Genomic DNA, 18208 nt, shown 5'->3' on the forward strand with positions numbered 1-18208 from the left:
TTGATGAGGCCTGCAGTAGTTTTGTTGTTGGGATCTTGCGCTTGTCTGAGGAAATCTTCCTTCCAGTAGCGCGCGTTTCCTTCGTTCATGAAGGAGGTTACAAAAATAATTTTCTGTTTGTCATTGACATAGATCTTCTTGTTGATATCGAGGTAAGACATGCATGACATCAGGAATCCTTCAGATTTATCTCTATCCCCGTCAAAGACTGGCGGGGATCCGATCTTGATTTCAACAGGTTGGAGGAAGACATCGGGGGGTTCAAAGGGGTATGGGTGGTACAGCACCTAGGTTCAAAGCGCCAAAGATTGGTGTTAATGACGTCAGCTTGTTTCAGCTTCAATGGGACCTGGAGTTCTATCTGTCGTGATGACCAGGGTTTATTCTTTCTGGGTCACAGCACGTGATGGCGATGTGTTCATTGAAGACTTTAATCTTTTGTTACGAACTAGGATGGTTCTGACGTATGGCTACTCGATAAGAGTAATCGGCCAAGGTCGGTTCAAGGCTTCGGCGTATACTGAAGTTCCATTTCTAAGACAAGGCAAGGAGAGTGTCCTCGACTTGAATCAAGTTCAATACAACTTAAGATTGGAGGTCTCAAGCGAAGGAAGTTCCAGGTAAAACCTAGTAAGATTAAAGTAAAGAACTACATAGTACAGAACGAGTTTATATAGTAAACGATAGCTGCTTTAGGGCAGGTAAGACGGAATCAGAATGAGTCAGAGATAAGATGAGAATAGATCACCTAGCGACGGCATGATGCGATCGTGGCGTAATACAACATAAAGAGAAAGTAAACAAAGGAAAATGAATAGGGGTGTACTTGATTGTAACAGCTACTATTCTCGCCTACGCACTCCTGAACATTTATGCAGTATGATAAAATGACCCATCACACATACAGTACTTTACTTCCCTTCCCTGGACCTTTGCTGGTGTGTCAGAGTCTCCTTAGTCGCTATATCTCAGTCTTGGTGCAATTGATTCTGCTCTTGCCAATCTCTCTGATCGCATGTTGCTTGAACTTACTTTAAGTGCACATTGCTAAGGATCCCTCATAAGTTTGACTTTTGCAATGTTGGGATCACTATCAGTAGTCGCACTATAACCTAGTCGCTATCAGGCATTTCACTTGTACTGTCTTATGTTATTTCTGCTCTCACTCTCTTTGATTTCTTCTTGCTGTCGCTTGTCAGATGTTCGCATAGCGCTATCGCATAAAACACCTTGCATAGCGCTTCTCACTTATACGCATGTTTCTCTGTCAGAACTCACTTGTCGCTGATCGCTATAGTGCTACTCATTAGTTCTTGGTCTTAGGTCACTATAGGTTTTAAGCCCTTCATGCTATTGCTTCCCTTGCTATTAGTAGGGAGTTGCTTCAGTAGCAGTCCTCTTGGGTTGAATATTACACTCGTGCCTATTTGGATAAGTAGCGCTAGTTTTCTAACAGCCTAGTCGCTATTTCTCTTTCACACTGATTTAACTGAACTTTACCAAGCTTACCATTGTTTCTACCACCAGTGGCCAGCCACTGTCTAGCCGGGAAAACAGGTTTGGCTTAGCCATTGGTGGTACAGTGGTGGTTGGCTTTTCCCAGGAGCAACAAAACTTACTAAGCTGGAAGGACACAATATCATTGACTAGAGATAAAAGCTAGATTGTACTACTCATCATATCATTGAATGTTTGTTTGTCATCTTCACCTTCCACATCCATGTCAACTAACTCATAAAACTCGAATTCATCATCAATTGACCTCATTCCAAATGCTTCTGTCATTTTTACCCAGCTCTCATCTTCAAAGTTGAAAAGTTGTTGAAGGGGGATATCATTGAACATGGACCCCACATCTGTGGTGTCCTCATCTTCTAACGAGCGCTGTGCAAGAACGGATGTGATGTACCCAAGTGAGTGGTCATCATCAGTGGTGTCTCCGTCCTGAGTATCCAGCTGCTCAGACTCTGATGATAAATTATCAGGAACAGAGTCGGCAGGAGTTACAGTCACGGTGGCCAGTGGAGGTAGAGGGTCGGGGATGATTTTCCTTATGCGACGCAGACGGCCCTTATTGTCCCCCATCTGCATATATTTGTCTCGCAGATGCAAGCGCAATTCTGCCAAGTCCATGAGACCTTTAAGACCGAGATACAAATGAAGTTTTGTGAGTACTGTGCCAAAAAGACTGAAAAGTATTCACAAGAGGCTGAGTTTGTGCAGATTGAAAAAATTCGCTGAGCGAATTTCTGCAGTGGTGTTGGCTCGACATCTTGAAAATGTATGCCATCATACATCTTAAGTGGGTCGGGACAGTTTTCACTACAATTTGTAGTGTTATGAGTGATGAGGAAAATAGTAATAGACAGATTAAACATGCCTCAACCTCAGCCGCCCTTCGAACTAAGTCCACCCAATTTATAAATTCTTCGCTGTAGTCCCCATGTCCTTCTAGATACTCCAAGAACTCCTTTCAAAACTCGTTGGTGGGTGTATTAGGGAAAAATCAACCCAATAACTTGACAAATAGTGTCATGAGTCCTGCATTGGTAAATTTGCAAGTCGAACAAAGGGCTTGATCTTGTAAAGGGGATTCAACACGACTGCAACTAGAAATACATCTTTATTGCATTTGCTCCAGTGCTTTTTGAGAGAATCAATGATAGCCTGGATCATTGAATTCTCTTTGACCGATGAAGCCTTCCCTCGTAGCACAATATATCTTGATATTAGAAAGCCGAAAATGATCAAAACTTCATCAAGATGACAGTGTGCGGCCTGAGCAATGTTGATCACCAATGATAAGGGCTGCAGGTGACCAACCATCCTATAACAATTTTGATTCAGCTGATACTCAATAAAAAAGAAATCATTTTCTACTGAGCCAGGGTCATCCACATCACTGCGTCTTCAATCAATCTGTTAAGACCGTACTCAAGTAGTATTGGATCCGAAGGGCTTCGGCCTCAGCTTGTGCGCTGTGCCCCTTTCCCGAGTCTTGCCCCTTATTTCAGAGTGTTAGAGTATCGCGTCTATGGAGATGGATAAGTCTCGTAACAGATCTGTTAGGGCTTCTGGATATCGAACATATATAGTAACGGCTAATCCGGATCGGATCCAAACTAGAAACTAACAGGTGAGGACTGTCCGAAGACAGAGGTGGATATACAGACTATAGGAATCAATCCTAAGTCTTGGAGTTGACAAGAGTATTGTACTCGAGTCCGGACGGATAACAGAGGGACTTAGAGTCCAGACAGAATGAGTGCAATCTAAGATGATATTCGAACTGATCTACTACAGCACATGTACAAGGGTTTATATACATACTACGGATAACTAACGGAATGATCAATAAGCAAAGGCGCGAGGCTATGTACGAAGTATAAGCAAAGTATGTGTACAGCATATCGGTAAGTTGGATGGATAATGAATCATAACCGGGGAATGAAGTATAAGCTAAAGCGGATCAGTAAGTGTAGTGGATCAGTAAGCATAATGGAAGTAAAGGATAACTGGTATACCGGTGTACAGGAATGCCGAAAGGAGATGAACATAGTTAGAGTTATATGAACAGGACATGAAATAAGAATCAGATCAGATCTGTGGACCGGACGACGGATATGTCCATCGGATCTGGATCGGATCTGTACCTGGGAATATGGTATATGACACAATCCCAGCATCTCTGTTGCCTTTTTCGTGAGGCAGTGTCACCCGTAACTATGTTTGAAACTCGTCCAAGACCCTTCTCCTGCCTGACGAGAATATTGAGTGCTAATTTAAGATCAAGAAGTCGTCTGAAGGCAAGATAATGAGCGGTCCATCGGGTCAAAACTACATGGATTACGGTGAGGACACGGTGAGGATGGGATGGGTTAGTTGAGTTGAGGGCAAGTTGGATATCTCTTAGTGTCACTAGAACAAGGGTCTTGCTTCGAAGCCAAGAAATGAGGTCAGATGCTTTCTTGGAGTATGCCAGATAAACTGTGCCACCAGATGACTTGAAATAGTCACCAACAATGAGATTGATCTTTGTGACAGTAGTATTAACAACGTGGAGTAACAAATGAGATGCTGGACATAATCACCTGGTGAGCATAGCAACCTGCAGATACTAATGATGGAAACTCCTCGACAAGCTGTTTTCGAGCTGCCCGAGACTCGCCCGATGCATCTGATGTAACCACAACAATATTTACCTTCCAGCTGACCCGAACCTCTTCAATAACACTGATCATGAGACTTTTGAGGTGTTGGGCAGTTTTGTGCTGAGCAGAGACATCTACTACTCGAACCGTGTGGACCTGATTTTTTTGAATCACTATAGGTAAACTTGAAACAGCAGAAAACAGTCTTGCCTGTCGACTTGCTGTTGTGATCATGAATGCCAGCAGGTAGCGAAAATTTACACCTGTCCATCCATCTGTCTGGAGTGTCACATCGCTTCCATGACAACAGTTTTTGGCAGCTCACTGGTACCTTTCGACTTCATGTGGAATAATGCGATTGGAGAGTTGATAACTTGAGATTGGATTCGCAAAGGGAAACAACTCATTCATAAAACTATGGACTGCTTGATTTTCGATCCAATTGAGGGAGAACCCGCACAATGCAGTGATGTTGGCAATGTGAGTCTCTAAGTGTTCCTGAAAAGCTGGCATCCAGTGCGGCCATGAAGGAGTGCCTCCAGCAGTAGTTGGGGTATCTATCATGTGGTTCCGAGACTGTGATATCTGCCGCACCCGTTTTGATTGGGCTGGCCAGGATCCTTCACCAAATGCTGGACTACTAGTACAAGACAAGGTAGGGGGGAATAATAGTAGTGGTGACTGAGATTGTGAGGATGGGTTGCTTGAATCCATGGCTGGAACATCAAATAATCTCAAGTGGAGAGGGCGACTGCGACAATTGTTGGAAATATGCGGGTGATTCATGACCGGTGAGGCGATCTCAACCTGGCTGGGCTGATATGAAATATCTAAAAATGCTCAACCAGTATAAGTGAGTCTTGGCTCTGCCTAGCTGCTATACTCGCAGAATGCAAGAGCGTTCGACCCTAAAGGGGACTGCTACTGAACACAGAACCAGATGAAAGAAAGACCCTTGAGTGTGATGGATGCGCGAAAGCACAAGAAGAAAAGCGAAGTGAGCACAAAGCGCAAGAGAGCGCACTAAGGTAAGCGCGAGCGTGGGAACGTGAGCGCTAAGGCGCGCGTTGTGCGGAAAATACCGGATAAGGAAACAGATAAGGAAGCGGATGTGCAAAGCGAGTGCAAATGCAGAGCGAGTGTTATAACGAGCGCAGATAAAGGTCTAGTATAGGCGGATAACGATAACCATTGGAAACACAAAGTGCGCCCAAGTGGTGACTACTACTTTAAAGTCAAACCCAATAGCGAGGGAAGTACAGCAAAGGGGAGTAATAATGATGGAGTAGTAAGTCAGCAAACTTTATACTATGGAAATCACATCAGAAGCGGAAGGGATAGGAGCAATAAGCACTATGAATACGTAATGGCATGTAATAACGCTGCAATGCTTGTTACAAACCATGAGGCAAGGGATCTGATGTACCAATGAGGTGGGTGGACATAGAGGGACGTTCCTGGATGATAGGCGATGCAGGGCGCTTAAGCGCGAGAAAGCGCGCAAGGTGCACATGTGGGAATGCTGCGCGTTGTGTGGGAAAGTACCGCGCCTATGGCGCATTTCGCGGGAAAGCTGTGCGTTGTGTGTAAAACGACTAGGGACATGATAGAAGTCGAATATAGCTGATGGTGCAAGTCGTGCATTGAAGGCCAATTGTCATGAGTTGTGAAAAGGTGCAAAATGTGCCCATATGTGCCTGCAGAAATGCGAGTCTCTACACCGGGACTGATGCCTGATAATTGTGATGAATTCAAACTAATAACCTCATGAGCAAGTCTTGGCACTTTGATCCACCCCTTTTCGATACACACAGTGTGTGCCTGTGCACGGACTTCTGGTGGTTGATTATCACAAGAATTGAGATGGGGGACTATGGTATCAGGTCTTCCATGAATCCACAGACAATTTCGGTCCTTGATGAGACTCTCCAATCGTGACCACACTGAAAAAGATAACCAACGGAACTTCAGAGAGTAGTATTGAGATGCTTACAATATGCAATGATTTGATCATGTGTTCGCACATCATTTCGCAGGCCTTGACGCTGCTCCTCGCGATCCTTTTCCTGCTCGTCAATCAGTTTTTTTAATCTTGCATGCTCCACACATCACTTTCGGTTGTCTCTCTTTCTCATTTGCATAGGCCACAGGGAGTTTCTTCTCAAAATCTGGGTGGGTATCAAAATATCCCCACCACCAGTCTTTGGGCTTTTTGTTGCTCATTCTCAAAGCTGGGAGTGGGTGGGACACGACTTGATGACTTGATGTTGCTGTGAAGGTGATATCACACATTGATATTACATTGATATTGTATTGATAAGACTGATCTACGGCGATTTCCAGAGACTGCAAACGGATGGGAGTCGCCTTCTATTTCAGGTATTCAGCCATCGCCAGAACACAGCCACTGGCTGTAGCCAGGGGCTAGCCCATAGGCTTCACACAGCTTGCTGTTGGCTCGTCACTGGCGGTAGAAACACTGGAGCTTACCGAGTTTTCAGGAAATTAGGGACTTATTAATATCCGCGTTTCCCCATCTAACACATCCTAAAAGGCTGGCATCTAGGTAGGCTATAAATAAAGGCTATCATAACACAGCGGGGATTTCGACATTTTACCACATTTTGCCACTAGTGAAATCACAAAATGCAATCTAGAGCACTCCAGAGCGTTCCAGGCTAGGTCTAGATCTGCTTTTGATTGAAATTTTGCAAGAGGTAAAATGTCCAAACCTCCGATGTGTAAGGATGTAAAGTACAATATTAATGGCGAGATGAGTGGAAGAGGGTGTATACTACTAGATAAGGCTAGATATCTGTTTGCTGCGCAGTGCGTTTGGAATAGTCCATTTTTTCCTTGCCAACAGAAAATCTTAAGAGACCCCGGTATCTTGGACGAGCTGTCACGCTTCCTGGGCATGGGCAAAGAACATTGGACACGGTCTCCAAATTACGAACGGTGTTCGGGTGCTCAAACACTCCGAGTGCACGACACTGCTTATCAGATCCCCGGGTGGTCGATCAAGTGACTCTGGAGTGACTTTCCCTTTCTACTGATTTCAGACCACTCACTATGCCTGCTTTGGTCTAAAGGGATCCCGGAGGATCGAATATTCACGGTACCGGTCAGTGCATACCGTGCTGCACAACATGTGTCAGTGATAAAGGCGCTATATTGTTACAGTATATATTCCCCGAGTTTACCACTCACTCCGACACACCCACTATCTCCCAATTAATGTCATCAGTTTCAGATTATTCTAGTTGGTGGGCACAGATCGATTCGTATCGTGTTTATAGTTATTTTATAGGTTCGTGGACAGCTGGTCGGACAGTGTCAGTGATACTCGATCTAACCCGTCTGCGGTTTCGTAGCTGCCTCTGCTATTGTGGTTTCATACGAGTGGGGTGAGCAATATAACATTGAAGAACCAGAAAGAACCACTGAACGATATTTCCAGCACTAACATTTGGACAAGAGGTAGGTTGGCGCAATTACCGAGTGGCTATCTCATTAGGAATGGTTTTATACTAGATTGAACTGATCTGGGTGAGCAGCGTCCCAATCACGAAAGCAACAGGACAATACAATTAATTCGGGGCAGAGGCGGCGCTGGTCCTTCATGACTGCTCTTTTTCTCATTGTACGTAACTCTGCCTTGTTATAAGCGCGGTTGTCAGGTTGGGCTTACTTCAAAGTCTTCTAGGTGCGCTACACTGGAATGTTATATGCTATGTATGATTGCCCAACAAGTTGGTGATGTGCTACTGATCGATCTTTTACAATCAGCGTATTTGTGTTTAGTATGTATAACGTCCACTGCACTTCTTTCTTCTAACCTGGGGCATTCAGCACTTGTTCCGTCAGACTCCGTGACTAATACAGTGAGCATTCTACTATGCCTGTCGCTCTCTCACACTAACTGCTCTCTGTAGGGGTGAGTGAAATTCTCGATTGGCTTGTTGATTTAATATAACTAGTCCCACAGCTGTGAGTTTAATTGCATTGTGCGGTTCTTCGAGGCTCACGTTTTTTTAGGTGAAATTATCAACTCTGCATCATTGTGCATATCCTTTGTCATCAATGGCATGCTGGGGGGTGAGCTACTCATCTGCAATACCTCAGTGATATCGACTTGACTGAGATATCATGCAAGTCATCATGATCACTCGGTTATTTGCCATGTATCAGCAATCGAGAAAGTTGCTTATCTTTCTCGTTGTGATCTTTCTCGCTATCACGATTACCTGTGGAGTGATTACTGCGATACAAACCCGCCATATCTCAGTTGGTAAGGTTATCTATGGCGAAAGATTGAAGTGAATCAAGCTTATGGGACGAATAACAGAGGACCTTATCATCCCTGGCAGCTACATTCAGCCTCAGTGTCTCATTGGGGGAAACGTACCTCTGACGACCGAGTATTGGTTGCTCGGCACCGCGTGGGAGGTCCTCACGTTGTGCCTTGCACTCTGGAAAGCTGGAAAACACTTTCGTGAACTGCGACAACCATGGACGAGACGGACCATCGGGGACTGCTTCACAGTGTTGATAAAATCACATGTGCTTTACTTTGCAAGGTTTGCTCATATTTCGAACGGGGTTGTCCTTCGGCGCTGAAGTTGTGCATGTACTAGCTTTGCTTCTGTGTCTTGCCTCCAAGTCGGCTATCTGTCTCCGGCAATTCTGGTACGCCGATCTGTCACTGTTCTGCATGCGACTATCGTTCATCATTTTCATAGGACTCAACTACTGTGGGCACTCAGATTTATGGCGGTGTTCTTCAAATTTTCTCGCTCGTGCAAATGTTTGTGCTGGGACCGCGCCTCATCCTCGATGTTCGAAAATATCACGCTCAGCTCGTAGCTGACTCCGATGCAACGATCATCACGACTGAGATTGTTTTCCTTGACCGCACGCAAGTGTCAACTAGTAGTGATGTCTAGCATTCCCAATGTTAAAAGTATTTAATGATTATCGGGTAGTACTCTACAGGGAGTGCGGGAGTATTGTTATGGGACTGATATGGTGTTTTGAAGAGAAACAGGTCTGTGCACATGCATGTTGCGTCAGTCCATACTCACATCTCCGCGGTGCAGAATGAACCAGAACGTCTCGCATCATGTCTTGGTGATGGAGCATGCCCGCACAATCCAGTGCTAACCGCTAAGCAGGAAGCGGGTAACGATATGTCCACCCTCTCACCGCCACCTTCAATTAGGGACCAGAACTAGCGCGCTAGTGAAGGGCAACCTTGACAGATCGCGAGTTCGTAGCTCATTTGTCGGGTAGTCGACACTGGACAGTGAATCCCTACTCCGCATTGAAAAATTCGATGGCCTTGGCGAGTTGCGAGATTCATAGTGTTAGCATTGTGGTGTGCAGCTGTGTCCAGTAATAGCAGTAATACGGGCGGCCTAGTGATGCAACAAAGGACACGCATACATTTATCATGGTGAGAGCAATCTGTACTAGGACGATCGAGGAGCATCGACAGCATGCTCGTTGCAAGTTGTACGTCCTGATCTAAGCACTAGGCTACGACAGCGACAAGAAAAAGCAACTGGTGAAACGCGATCATCGGTGCACTGTTATCACATATCGATTCGGATGCCAGCCTGAGCAGGTGCAGAGTACGGAAAAGTTGAGACTACTCAGCGATACTGAAGCCAAGCGTGTGACACAGCTCCAGCTTCCTTTGTTGTGCGAGACTGGGAGGTCCAAACGGGTCATGACTCGTCCCTTGTTGCTTGAACCTAGCTAGAAAAGGGTAGTACGGATCTGGGCATTGCAAGTCTAATGGGCACCATCATACTAGCCACTTGGTTCCTGGTCCAACGAACAAAGGTTTGTCAGCACGATTACACATGCTGCAACCCGGTCTTTGTCCGTGTTATTATGACGCAACTTTGTATGACGCGTTCACGCGGAGGACACGGTACACGATCGGACTGTCCCAGGTACCAGAACAAACTTTTTCAGTTACTAGGTCGACAACATGACTAGTGCATAATTAAATTTGGAACTTATTGTGGAACTCTGATCATCTATAGCCTAGTCCGAGTTGAGACAGATGAGCGCTCCATCTACGAGCCTCCGGCAGTGCGTACAGGTGTGGCATCCGAGACCTTGGTCCCGCCTCTCTTCAACTCTGTTTCTGGGTCACAAGTCACCGTTCTTCAGCCGTCGTACCTCACCGGCCGCGGTTTGATGGAGTGACAGGTGAGCTAAGTGACCGCGAGGCAATTTGACGCCTGACGCTTAGCGGCTTATCTTCATATGATGACAATGTGTATTTATAATGTATGTCCGATCGGAGTCGAATTCTTCAGCAAGCCGCCACCATCTAGCCCAGTATTTGCTGTGTCCCCACCTCGTTCCGTATGACCTCCCAACGGTCAGAAGAATTCGTGAAGGAAAAGGTCGAGGAGGCCAAGACAGCCAACCTTCAACCTTTCAACCTTCAGTTCGATGCTGGTGAGGAGTATACCAACTTTCGTCAAAAATGGTGGCAGTTGTGGTAAGTAAAGCTATTTTCCAAACAACGTACTCCTGATGGAGCCGCGAGCAGGTTGCCCAAGGACCCACCACCTCCAGCTCCCCCGTCTCTGGAGGATGCAGCGGTACGCGAACCCCCTACGCTAATTTCCTGAAGGACCCTCGTAATAACATGGTATTCAACAGCTGACGCCTTTTGCCAATGCTTCCATTTTCTCTCAGCTCACCTACTCCTGGATCACCGATATAATGGTCAGTCATCGAATTTTGATCCCAACGTATACTGTTATAACGCATACATCCAGGTTCTCGGATATCAGCGCACATTACAGGCATCTGATCTATACAAAATGGACCCATCCCGAGAGTCGGCCGTCCTTGCCGCTAAACTCGAATCTGCATGGCAGCGACGTGTTGAGGCGGCAGCCGACTGGAATGCACGACTTGAGAGTGGAGAAATCAGCCCATCTCTCTTCAAGCGTGCCGGCTGGGCCATGCGTGCAATTTCAAGGAATAGTCAGAAACAAGGCGCAACTTGGTCTGAGCGATGTGCAGCGTTTCAGAACCATTGGCGAGAATCCGAAGCGCGGAAAGAGGCCAGCCTTACTTGGGCTTTGAATGATGTCTTTCGTGGTATGTTCTGGATGGGAGGTGTATTCAAGGTATGGGTTTTCCTTATGAATTGTTACTGTCATAATGGATGTTCAACACCACTCAGGTCTTTGGTGATACAGCACAGCTCATGGGTCCTATCGTCCTTCGGGTGAATAATATCTTGTGTTTGGTTGTGGTAACCTCTGATATTTCTTCTCCCCTGCAGCAAATCATTGTCTTTGCGCAGGAGCGTTCCGATGCGACCATTGCAGGAACACCTGTCCCCAATATCGGTCGTGGTATTGCCATGGCTTTTGGGCTCTTTGCGCTCACCGTGATGGCCAGCGTATGCACACACCAGGTGTGTAAAACTTTATGAGTTGCACTGGGCTCAACTAATATTTTGAAGTTCTTCTGGCGTTCAATGGCAACTGGCGTACTGGCTAGAGCCACACTGATAACATGTATTTACGAGCGTGGAGTGAACCTCACGGGCAAAGCGCGTGTTAAACTCAACAACGCCACGCTTGTTAACCATATTTCTACTGACGTGAGCAGGATTGACGCGTGTGCGCAGTGGTTTGTGAGTTGCAAACTTAAGCATCACACTCATGTCATCGACTGACTTGTAGTCTGTCCCTCCTTACTAGCATGCAGGTCAGCATACAGGATCTCTGATATCCAGATATAGAAATGACTTACTGTATTCAAGGCTGGACGGCGCCTATTCAGATCACAGTTTGTTTAATTATTCTTTTAACTGAAGTTTGTTGTACGCTATGAAGAGTCTGGTTTGTTCTAACTACACTTGAAAATTAGCTCGGGCCGTCTGCACTCGCTGGTTTCTCGCTATTTATCCTCATGATTCCATTTCAACAACGGTTAATGGCACTGCAGCACCGTGTTCGTTTAGTGTCGATGAAGTGGACTGATCAACGAGCCAAAGTTCTGCTAGAAGTACTCGGTACGTAATCTTGGGGCAGCTAGGACGTGCAAGGATGCTGAAGAGGTGTACAGGGGCCATACGGGTTGTCAAGTACTTCTCATACGAGGTTCCTTTCCTTCAAAGTAAGTATGATAACAAAGAATATCAACAACATACTCACCAACATCGCTTAGGAATCTTTGACCTTCGAAAGAAGGAACTGCGTGGTATCCGATGGATTCTTCATCTAACTTCGGCGAGGTGAGTCCATATATGTATAGCACGGCGACGCCTACTAATTTAATTTACATAGCTTCGCAGTCGCGATCTCGTTGCCAATCCTCGCTGCCACACTAGCTTTCGTCACGTACACCCTTACAGCGCACAACTTCAATGTTGCGGTCATATTCAGTTCGCTGAGTTTATTCCAGGTGAAATCGTTTCCCGCGGCATCCATAGACACGCACCTAACCGACAGATAAATAGCTTCTCCGCCAACCAATGATGTTTATGCCTCGCGCTCTTTCGGCTATTCCCGATGCACTCAGCGCGATCCAGCGGATTGCGCATGTGTTCCGCGCTGAGCTTATTTCCGGAGATACACTCGTGATTGACAAGGAGCAAGAACTCGCGCTTCTGGCGAAGGACGCGACATTTGAGTGGGAGTCGTATGGGAAAGACTCTGGCCAGGCTTTCAGCTCGAAGGGTTCACGCGGCGGCGGTCCACCGAGAGGCAAGGACAGGAGCATGAAGGAAGACACGGCGAAGGAAAAGCCCGCTTCTGGGAAGGATGCACCTGTTTTTCAGGTAAAGAATGTGACCATGACCATTCCACGAGGTCAGCTCGTCGCTGTAGTTGGGCCTGTCGGAAGCGGCAAGGTAATGTTGTCGAGTGAAGTTCTTGAAGCGACTACTGACCCATGAACAGTCCAGTTTATTGCAAGGACTCATAGGGGAGATGAGGAAGGTCTCCGGGCATGTCTCATTTAGCGGTCGTGTTGGTTATTGTCCGCAGACCGCGTGGATCCAGAATACTACGTTGGTCAGTGGCATGGTGTCGCTTTCGTAAGGGAAAATACATCTAACATTTCACGCTAGCGTGATAATATCACTTTTGGCCAACCATTCGAGGAAGACAGATATTGGCGCATTATTGAGACCGCTTGTCTACTTCCAGATCTCCAACAACTCCCAGACGGGGATCTGACTGAGGTATGTGGATGAATTCAACTTGATAATACTGCTTATGCTCTATTTCAGATCGGAGAAAAGGGAATCAATCTCAGCGGTGGCCAAAAGCAGAGAGTGGGTTCATGGCTTGCCTCCGTTAAGAGCAATTTTTATCGTTCACCTAGGTTAACATTGCTCGTGCCCTGTACCTTGACCCTGAAATTGTTATATTTGATGACCCGCTTTCGGCAGGTGAGCTATATAATTTATATGACATGTATTATACTGAAGAATGTCTTTAGTGGATGCTCACGTCGGAAAGTCCTTATTCCAAGATGCCATCGTTGGTGCCCTGCGAAATCGTGGAATTACTGTCATTCTGGTCACGCACGCAATCCACTTCCTCTCTCAGGTAGATTACATCTACACCCTGAACAATGGAGTCATCACAGAGAGCGGAACTTACGAGGAACTGGTCTCTCGCGGTGGTGATTTTGCGCGTATGGACCTGGAGTTCGGTGGTCATGCGTCGGAAGGGAAAGATGAAGACCAGGCAGAGGAAGTCACTCTGCAGACAGGCATTTCCATTGACGATATAAAGTTGAAGTCAGAAAGAGCCAAAGAAAAGGCTACTGGCAGTGGCAAACTCGAAGGCCGCTTGATCGTCAAAGAGAAGCGGTCGACGGGCTCTGTATCCCGGGGAGGTGCGATCAAGTTTATCTGAAGTGTTTCCCTGGATTGAAACAGTTTCAAAGTGTACTGGACCTACTTGGTAGCGGGACGCGGTTCAATAACAGGTCCCCTGCTTATTCTCATCATGCTTGGGATGCAGGGAAGCCTGATCTTGAACTCATACACGCTAGTTTGGTGGGAGGCGAAGTCAGTGTCTTTTTATTGACTTCTTGATTCCTTTTCTAAAATACTGGTGCAGCACATTCGACAGACCGAACTCGTTCTATCAGACGCTGTACGGCTGCCTAGGGATTAGTCAAGCGATCTTCACATTATTTCTGTAAGTCGGTTCCCATCGCAGATGGCGGCACATTCACTGAATACAACTTGCTGCAGTGGTGCTGCAATCGACTTCATGTCCAATTATGTTTCTCAAAGCCTGCACCACAAGTCCGTACGCAACGTCTTTCACGCATCCATGTCCTTTTTCGACACTACAGTGAGTGATTGTATATGAAAGCGCTAAAACCAATGCTCACTGTGTTCCTGTAGCCTATGGGCCGGATCCTGAGCATTTTTGGCAAGGATATCGACAGTCAGTATCTCGCTGATTTATGATATGTTATACTTGCTGAAACCTTCCACCCAGGTATTGACAATCAACTACCACGTGAGTCGTCTGTCACGTCATGGCGAGATGTTACTTACACGTAGTCAAGAATCAATGAGATTGCGTACGTTAACCGCACGCTTCGTCTACGGAAACTGACTGGAGATCCAGTTGCCCTTACGCTGTCCAGCGTGACTGGCTCTATCATTATCGTTTCTATCCTTGAACCGTACTTTGGTTAGTATATAGATATCATCTGCGAGGATATGGCTCATACTTGTCTAGTTATTGCTGTGTTCTTCATCGTTATTGGTTACAGCTACTTTGCTGCCTTTTATCGAGCTAGTGCTCGTGAAGTCAAGCGCCTGGGTTTGTTGTTGTATTTCTGACCGAGAAAGCCTCCGTTGAAATCGGTCATCAGACTCTATCCTTCGTTCTCTTCTTTATGCCCACTTTTCGGAAACCTTAACAGGGCTTCCGACAATCCGAAGCTACGGAGAAATGAAGCGGTTTATTGCCTCCAATAGATACTACGTTGATCTGGAGGATAGAGCTCTATTCCTCGTAGTCACGAATCAGAGGCAAGTAGCCTTATATATATCGTGGCGGTCGTTGGTTCATCATCTTCCCTCAGATGGCTTGCAATAAGGTTGGACTTCATGGGAGGTATATTAGTCTTCCTTGTAGGTGTCTATTTAATGACAGATACCTCATACTCACCTATGGTCTCAATAGGTTGCTCTTCTCGCAGTGATCGACGTCTCTGGTATAAACGCCGCCCAGATAGGGTTGGTACTGACGTATACCAGTGAGTCTCCCAATGCCACCACGAAAGTACAGACGATTAACCTTTTTGTGTCACAGCCTCGCTGTCACAAATGTGTAGTGCGGTAACCAGACAAACAGCAGATGTTGAGGTAAGGCTTTCCTCACTATCTCACATTACAGGCTATTGAATCGTCATTTGCCTCAGAATTACATGAATGCAGTGGAGCGATGTGAGCCGCCAAATTTATGATATGTCAACTCTTGCTTATGTCTTGCAGTGGTACAGTACGTTGAAGGTGATACGATACCTCAAGAGGCTCCGCATGTGATTGAAGAACGAAAGCCTCCGGCGCAATGGCCTGAACATGGTGCCGTCGAATTTAACGACGTTAAAATGGCATATAGGCCGGGCCTTCCCAATGTATTGAGGGGCATCTCGATCAAGATCAAGGGAGGCGAAAAGATAGGTGTTGTGGGAAGGTCAGCTAGTTTGTCTGATCTACACACATGTGCTAATGCGGTGTCCCTTCAGGACTGGTGCTGGTAAATCTTCGTTGATGCTCGCATTGTTCCGAATTGTTGAGGTGTCTGGTGGTTCAATCACGATTGATGGGTGCGTGGGTCATCGCTCGTGACGAGTATCGGTTTTCATTCCTTCTAGTGTCGATATATCTACAATTGGTCTTCAAGATCTCCGCTCCAAGATTTCTATTATCCCACAAGATGTTTGTAATATTTCCCTGTACAACCCAACACAGGGCTCACGTACGAACTCGATAGCCTCTTTTATTTAGCGGTTAGTATCGTAGATCTTCATGCTCTTGTGAAGCGCTAAATGATTACCAGGTACCATCCGCTCCAACCTAGATCCATTCTCCCAACACGGTGACGCGGAGCTATGGGATGCGCTGCATCGATCTTGTCTGCTTGATTCTAGCACCACCTCGAAACGGACATCTTCCAGTCATGGCGTCGGAAGCGAGCAGGCTTCCACCAGCCGCTACAACCTTGACAGTACCATTGAGAGCGAGGGAGCGAACCTCAGTGTCGGGGAGAGATCTCTGCTCAGTCTAGCTCGTGCGCTGGTGAAAGACTGCAAAGTCGTTGTGCTCGACGAGGCCACGTTAGTCATCTGCTCTTTCCCTGGATGCTTGATGTTGAATTTTTTCAGAGCCTCTGTTGATCTCGATACTGATAGCAAAATTCAGCAAACTATCCAGACGGAATTCCAGGATCGCACGCTACTTTGTATTGCCCGTGCGTTTCATCTTCTGTGCTCTCAGTGCAATGTTGTAATGTGATGATGCTTCAGACCGACTTCGTACCATCATTTCATATGACCGGATTCTGGTCCTCGACGCTGGCCTTGTTGCCGTAGGTTGATTTGAACGCCTTTCAGCGGTTCCATGCTCACGCTCTATCGAAGGAATTTGATACTCCATCCAATCTTTTCAAAATAGAGAGCGGAATTTTCCGCGGGATGTGCGAGAGGAGTAATATCTCGCTGAAAGATATAGAGACGAGTAGACAGGCTTAAATGGCCAAGTTTGAGGTTAATTTTTTTTCATGTTGGCGAGGCCTGCACCTATGTGGTACTTATTTCTTGTAGCGGTATTGAAGGTGATGTTGTTCTTTGCTCACAGATCGGCGGTTTTGGAGTTTCGCCCCAGGCAAAACTTCAATCGAAATGTGAATGATAAATTAGAGTCTGTTCGGATACAAATATTTTGCGCAACTAAGATGCAAATTTGAAAATTTGACTTGCTTTGTCATCGGCCCTTGAATATCCGATGTCACGCTGATATCAGATATCATATGTATCGATAACACGATAACACGCACCCTACAGCCTTTGTGCACCCACGATGTCATTCAACGAGCACAACCCCAACTTTGACCTGCCAGAATACGACGATACTACTACAGTTAATGAAAATGATGATGATCTCGAAGGCACCACCATAGTCGACACCGATGAACTGGATGTACTCCAGCTGGAGTGGATACGGAAAATTCTTCTTGGTGCTAATTGTATGGTCAACATCATCCTCAACGCTGCTACCCAGACCCTCGACTCTTACTCTGATACTTACTTTAACAAGCAACCTTACCATACTTCTGCTTTGTCAGGGTTGGGATGGGTCAATGAATTACTTACTGGACATCCTGATCGTATACAATGTGAACTTGGAGTACGGTGGCATGTATTCTATGTTCTCTTGAACTTACTTTGTGATTCTGGATGCAAAGATTCCAAATATGTCCAGCTGGAGGAGCAGCTCGCCATATTCCCGTACACAAGTGTCACAGGTCTCTCTGTGCGCCACGTTGGTGAGCACTTTCAACGTTCCAATGATACCATATCAAAGTGTGTCATTCCCTCATTTTTATTGATAGACATGCTGATTTTTATCTAGATATTTTGAACAGATTCTCAATGCATTCACCTCCCCCCCCATATATCCCTTATACGTTCACTTGCCTGACGCAGACAATCCCACACCTCTGGAAATTCTCCAGAAGCTGAAATTTTACCCTTATTTTGCTAACACCATTGGTGCTATCGACGGCACTTATATCGCATGCCATCCCTCTGCCAAAGAGTGTGATGCCGCTTGTGATCGTAAGGGTAGTCTGACCCAAAACAGCCTGGCCGCTTGTAGCTTCAACATGTCATTTGTGTACATGTTGAGCGGCTGGGAGGGGTCTGCAGCGGATGCACATCTATATCACAACACTTGCATTAATGATTTTAATATACCTGAGGGTATGTAAATACTATCTTGCGGATGCTGGTTCTGGAGTGTGTGATGAGCTACT

At 46.1% G+C, this 18208-nt stretch overlaps 2 protein-coding genes across 2 annotated transcripts; one reads left to right on the plus strand and one right to left on the minus strand.

Moving 5' to 3' along the window:
* Positions 1 to 1659: 1659 nt before the first annotated feature.
* DFJ58DRAFT_847346 (uncharacterized protein) lies at positions 1660 to 2133 on the minus strand (the record flags this gene model as incomplete). The annotated part of the gene is made up of 1 exon (XM_041393446.1): positions 1660 to 2133. The coding sequence occupies one exon, from the start codon at positions 2131 to 2133 to the stop codon at positions 1660 to 1662; it is 474 nt and encodes a 157-aa protein (XP_041236560.1).
* An 8026-nt stretch (positions 2134 to 10159) lies between these two features.
* DFJ58DRAFT_820372 (ABC protein) lies at positions 10160 to 17148 on the plus strand. Its single transcript, XM_041391960.1, is given in 41 exon segments — positions 10160 to 10233; positions 10246 to 10671; positions 10723 to 10774; positions 10836 to 10901; positions 10955 to 11311; positions 11368 to 11412; positions 11470 to 11604; positions 11653 to 11826; positions 11894 to 11900; positions 11956 to 12008; positions 12063 to 12207; positions 12261 to 12311; positions 12363 to 12429; positions 12482 to 12599; positions 12655 to 13047; positions 13097 to 13210; positions 13267 to 13380; positions 13429 to 13473; positions 13524 to 13590; positions 13641 to 14042; positions 14094 to 14217; positions 14270 to 14350; positions 14407 to 14509; positions 14563 to 14605; positions 14660 to 14680; positions 14730 to 14744; positions 14792 to 14857; positions 14906 to 14989; positions 15042 to 15201; positions 15255 to 15303; positions 15356 to 15428; positions 15485 to 15537; positions 15594 to 15618; positions 15667 to 15868; positions 15921 to 16001; positions 16050 to 16113; positions 16169 to 16184; positions 16235 to 16511; positions 16560 to 16645; positions 16701 to 16762; positions 16815 to 17148. 40 exon segments carry the CDS (start codon positions 10535 to 10537, stop codon positions 16923 to 16925), a joined length of 4338 nt encoding a protein of 1445 aa, XP_041236561.1. The 5' UTR covers positions 10160 to 10233; positions 10246 to 10534; the 3' UTR covers positions 16926 to 17148.
* The last annotated feature ends 1060 nt before the right edge of the window (positions 17149 to 18208 follow it).

This window comes from Suillus subalutaceus, assembly GCF_016647625.1.
Source record: "Suillus subalutaceus strain FC151 chromosome Unknown DFJ58scaffold_215, whole genome shotgun sequence".
Taxonomy (NCBI): domain Eukaryota; kingdom Fungi; phylum Basidiomycota; class Agaricomycetes; order Boletales; family Suillaceae; genus Suillus; species Suillus subalutaceus.

Bases quoted from the DNA above. Each gene is read 5' to 3' on its own strand.
- DFJ58DRAFT_820372 (XM_041391960.1), top strand. From the start codon at position 10,535: ATGACCTCCCAACGGTCAGAAGAATTCGTGAAGGAAAAGGTCGAGGAG. The intron at 12,600-12,654 runs GTGAAATCGTTT...ACAGATAAATAG, and splicing joins GTTCGCTGAGTTTATTCCAG to CTTCTCCGCCAACCAATGAT. The intron at 15,202-15,254 runs GCAAGTAGCCTT...ATCTTCCCTCAG, and splicing joins CTCGTAGTCACGAATCAGAG to ATGGCTTGCAATAAGGTTGG.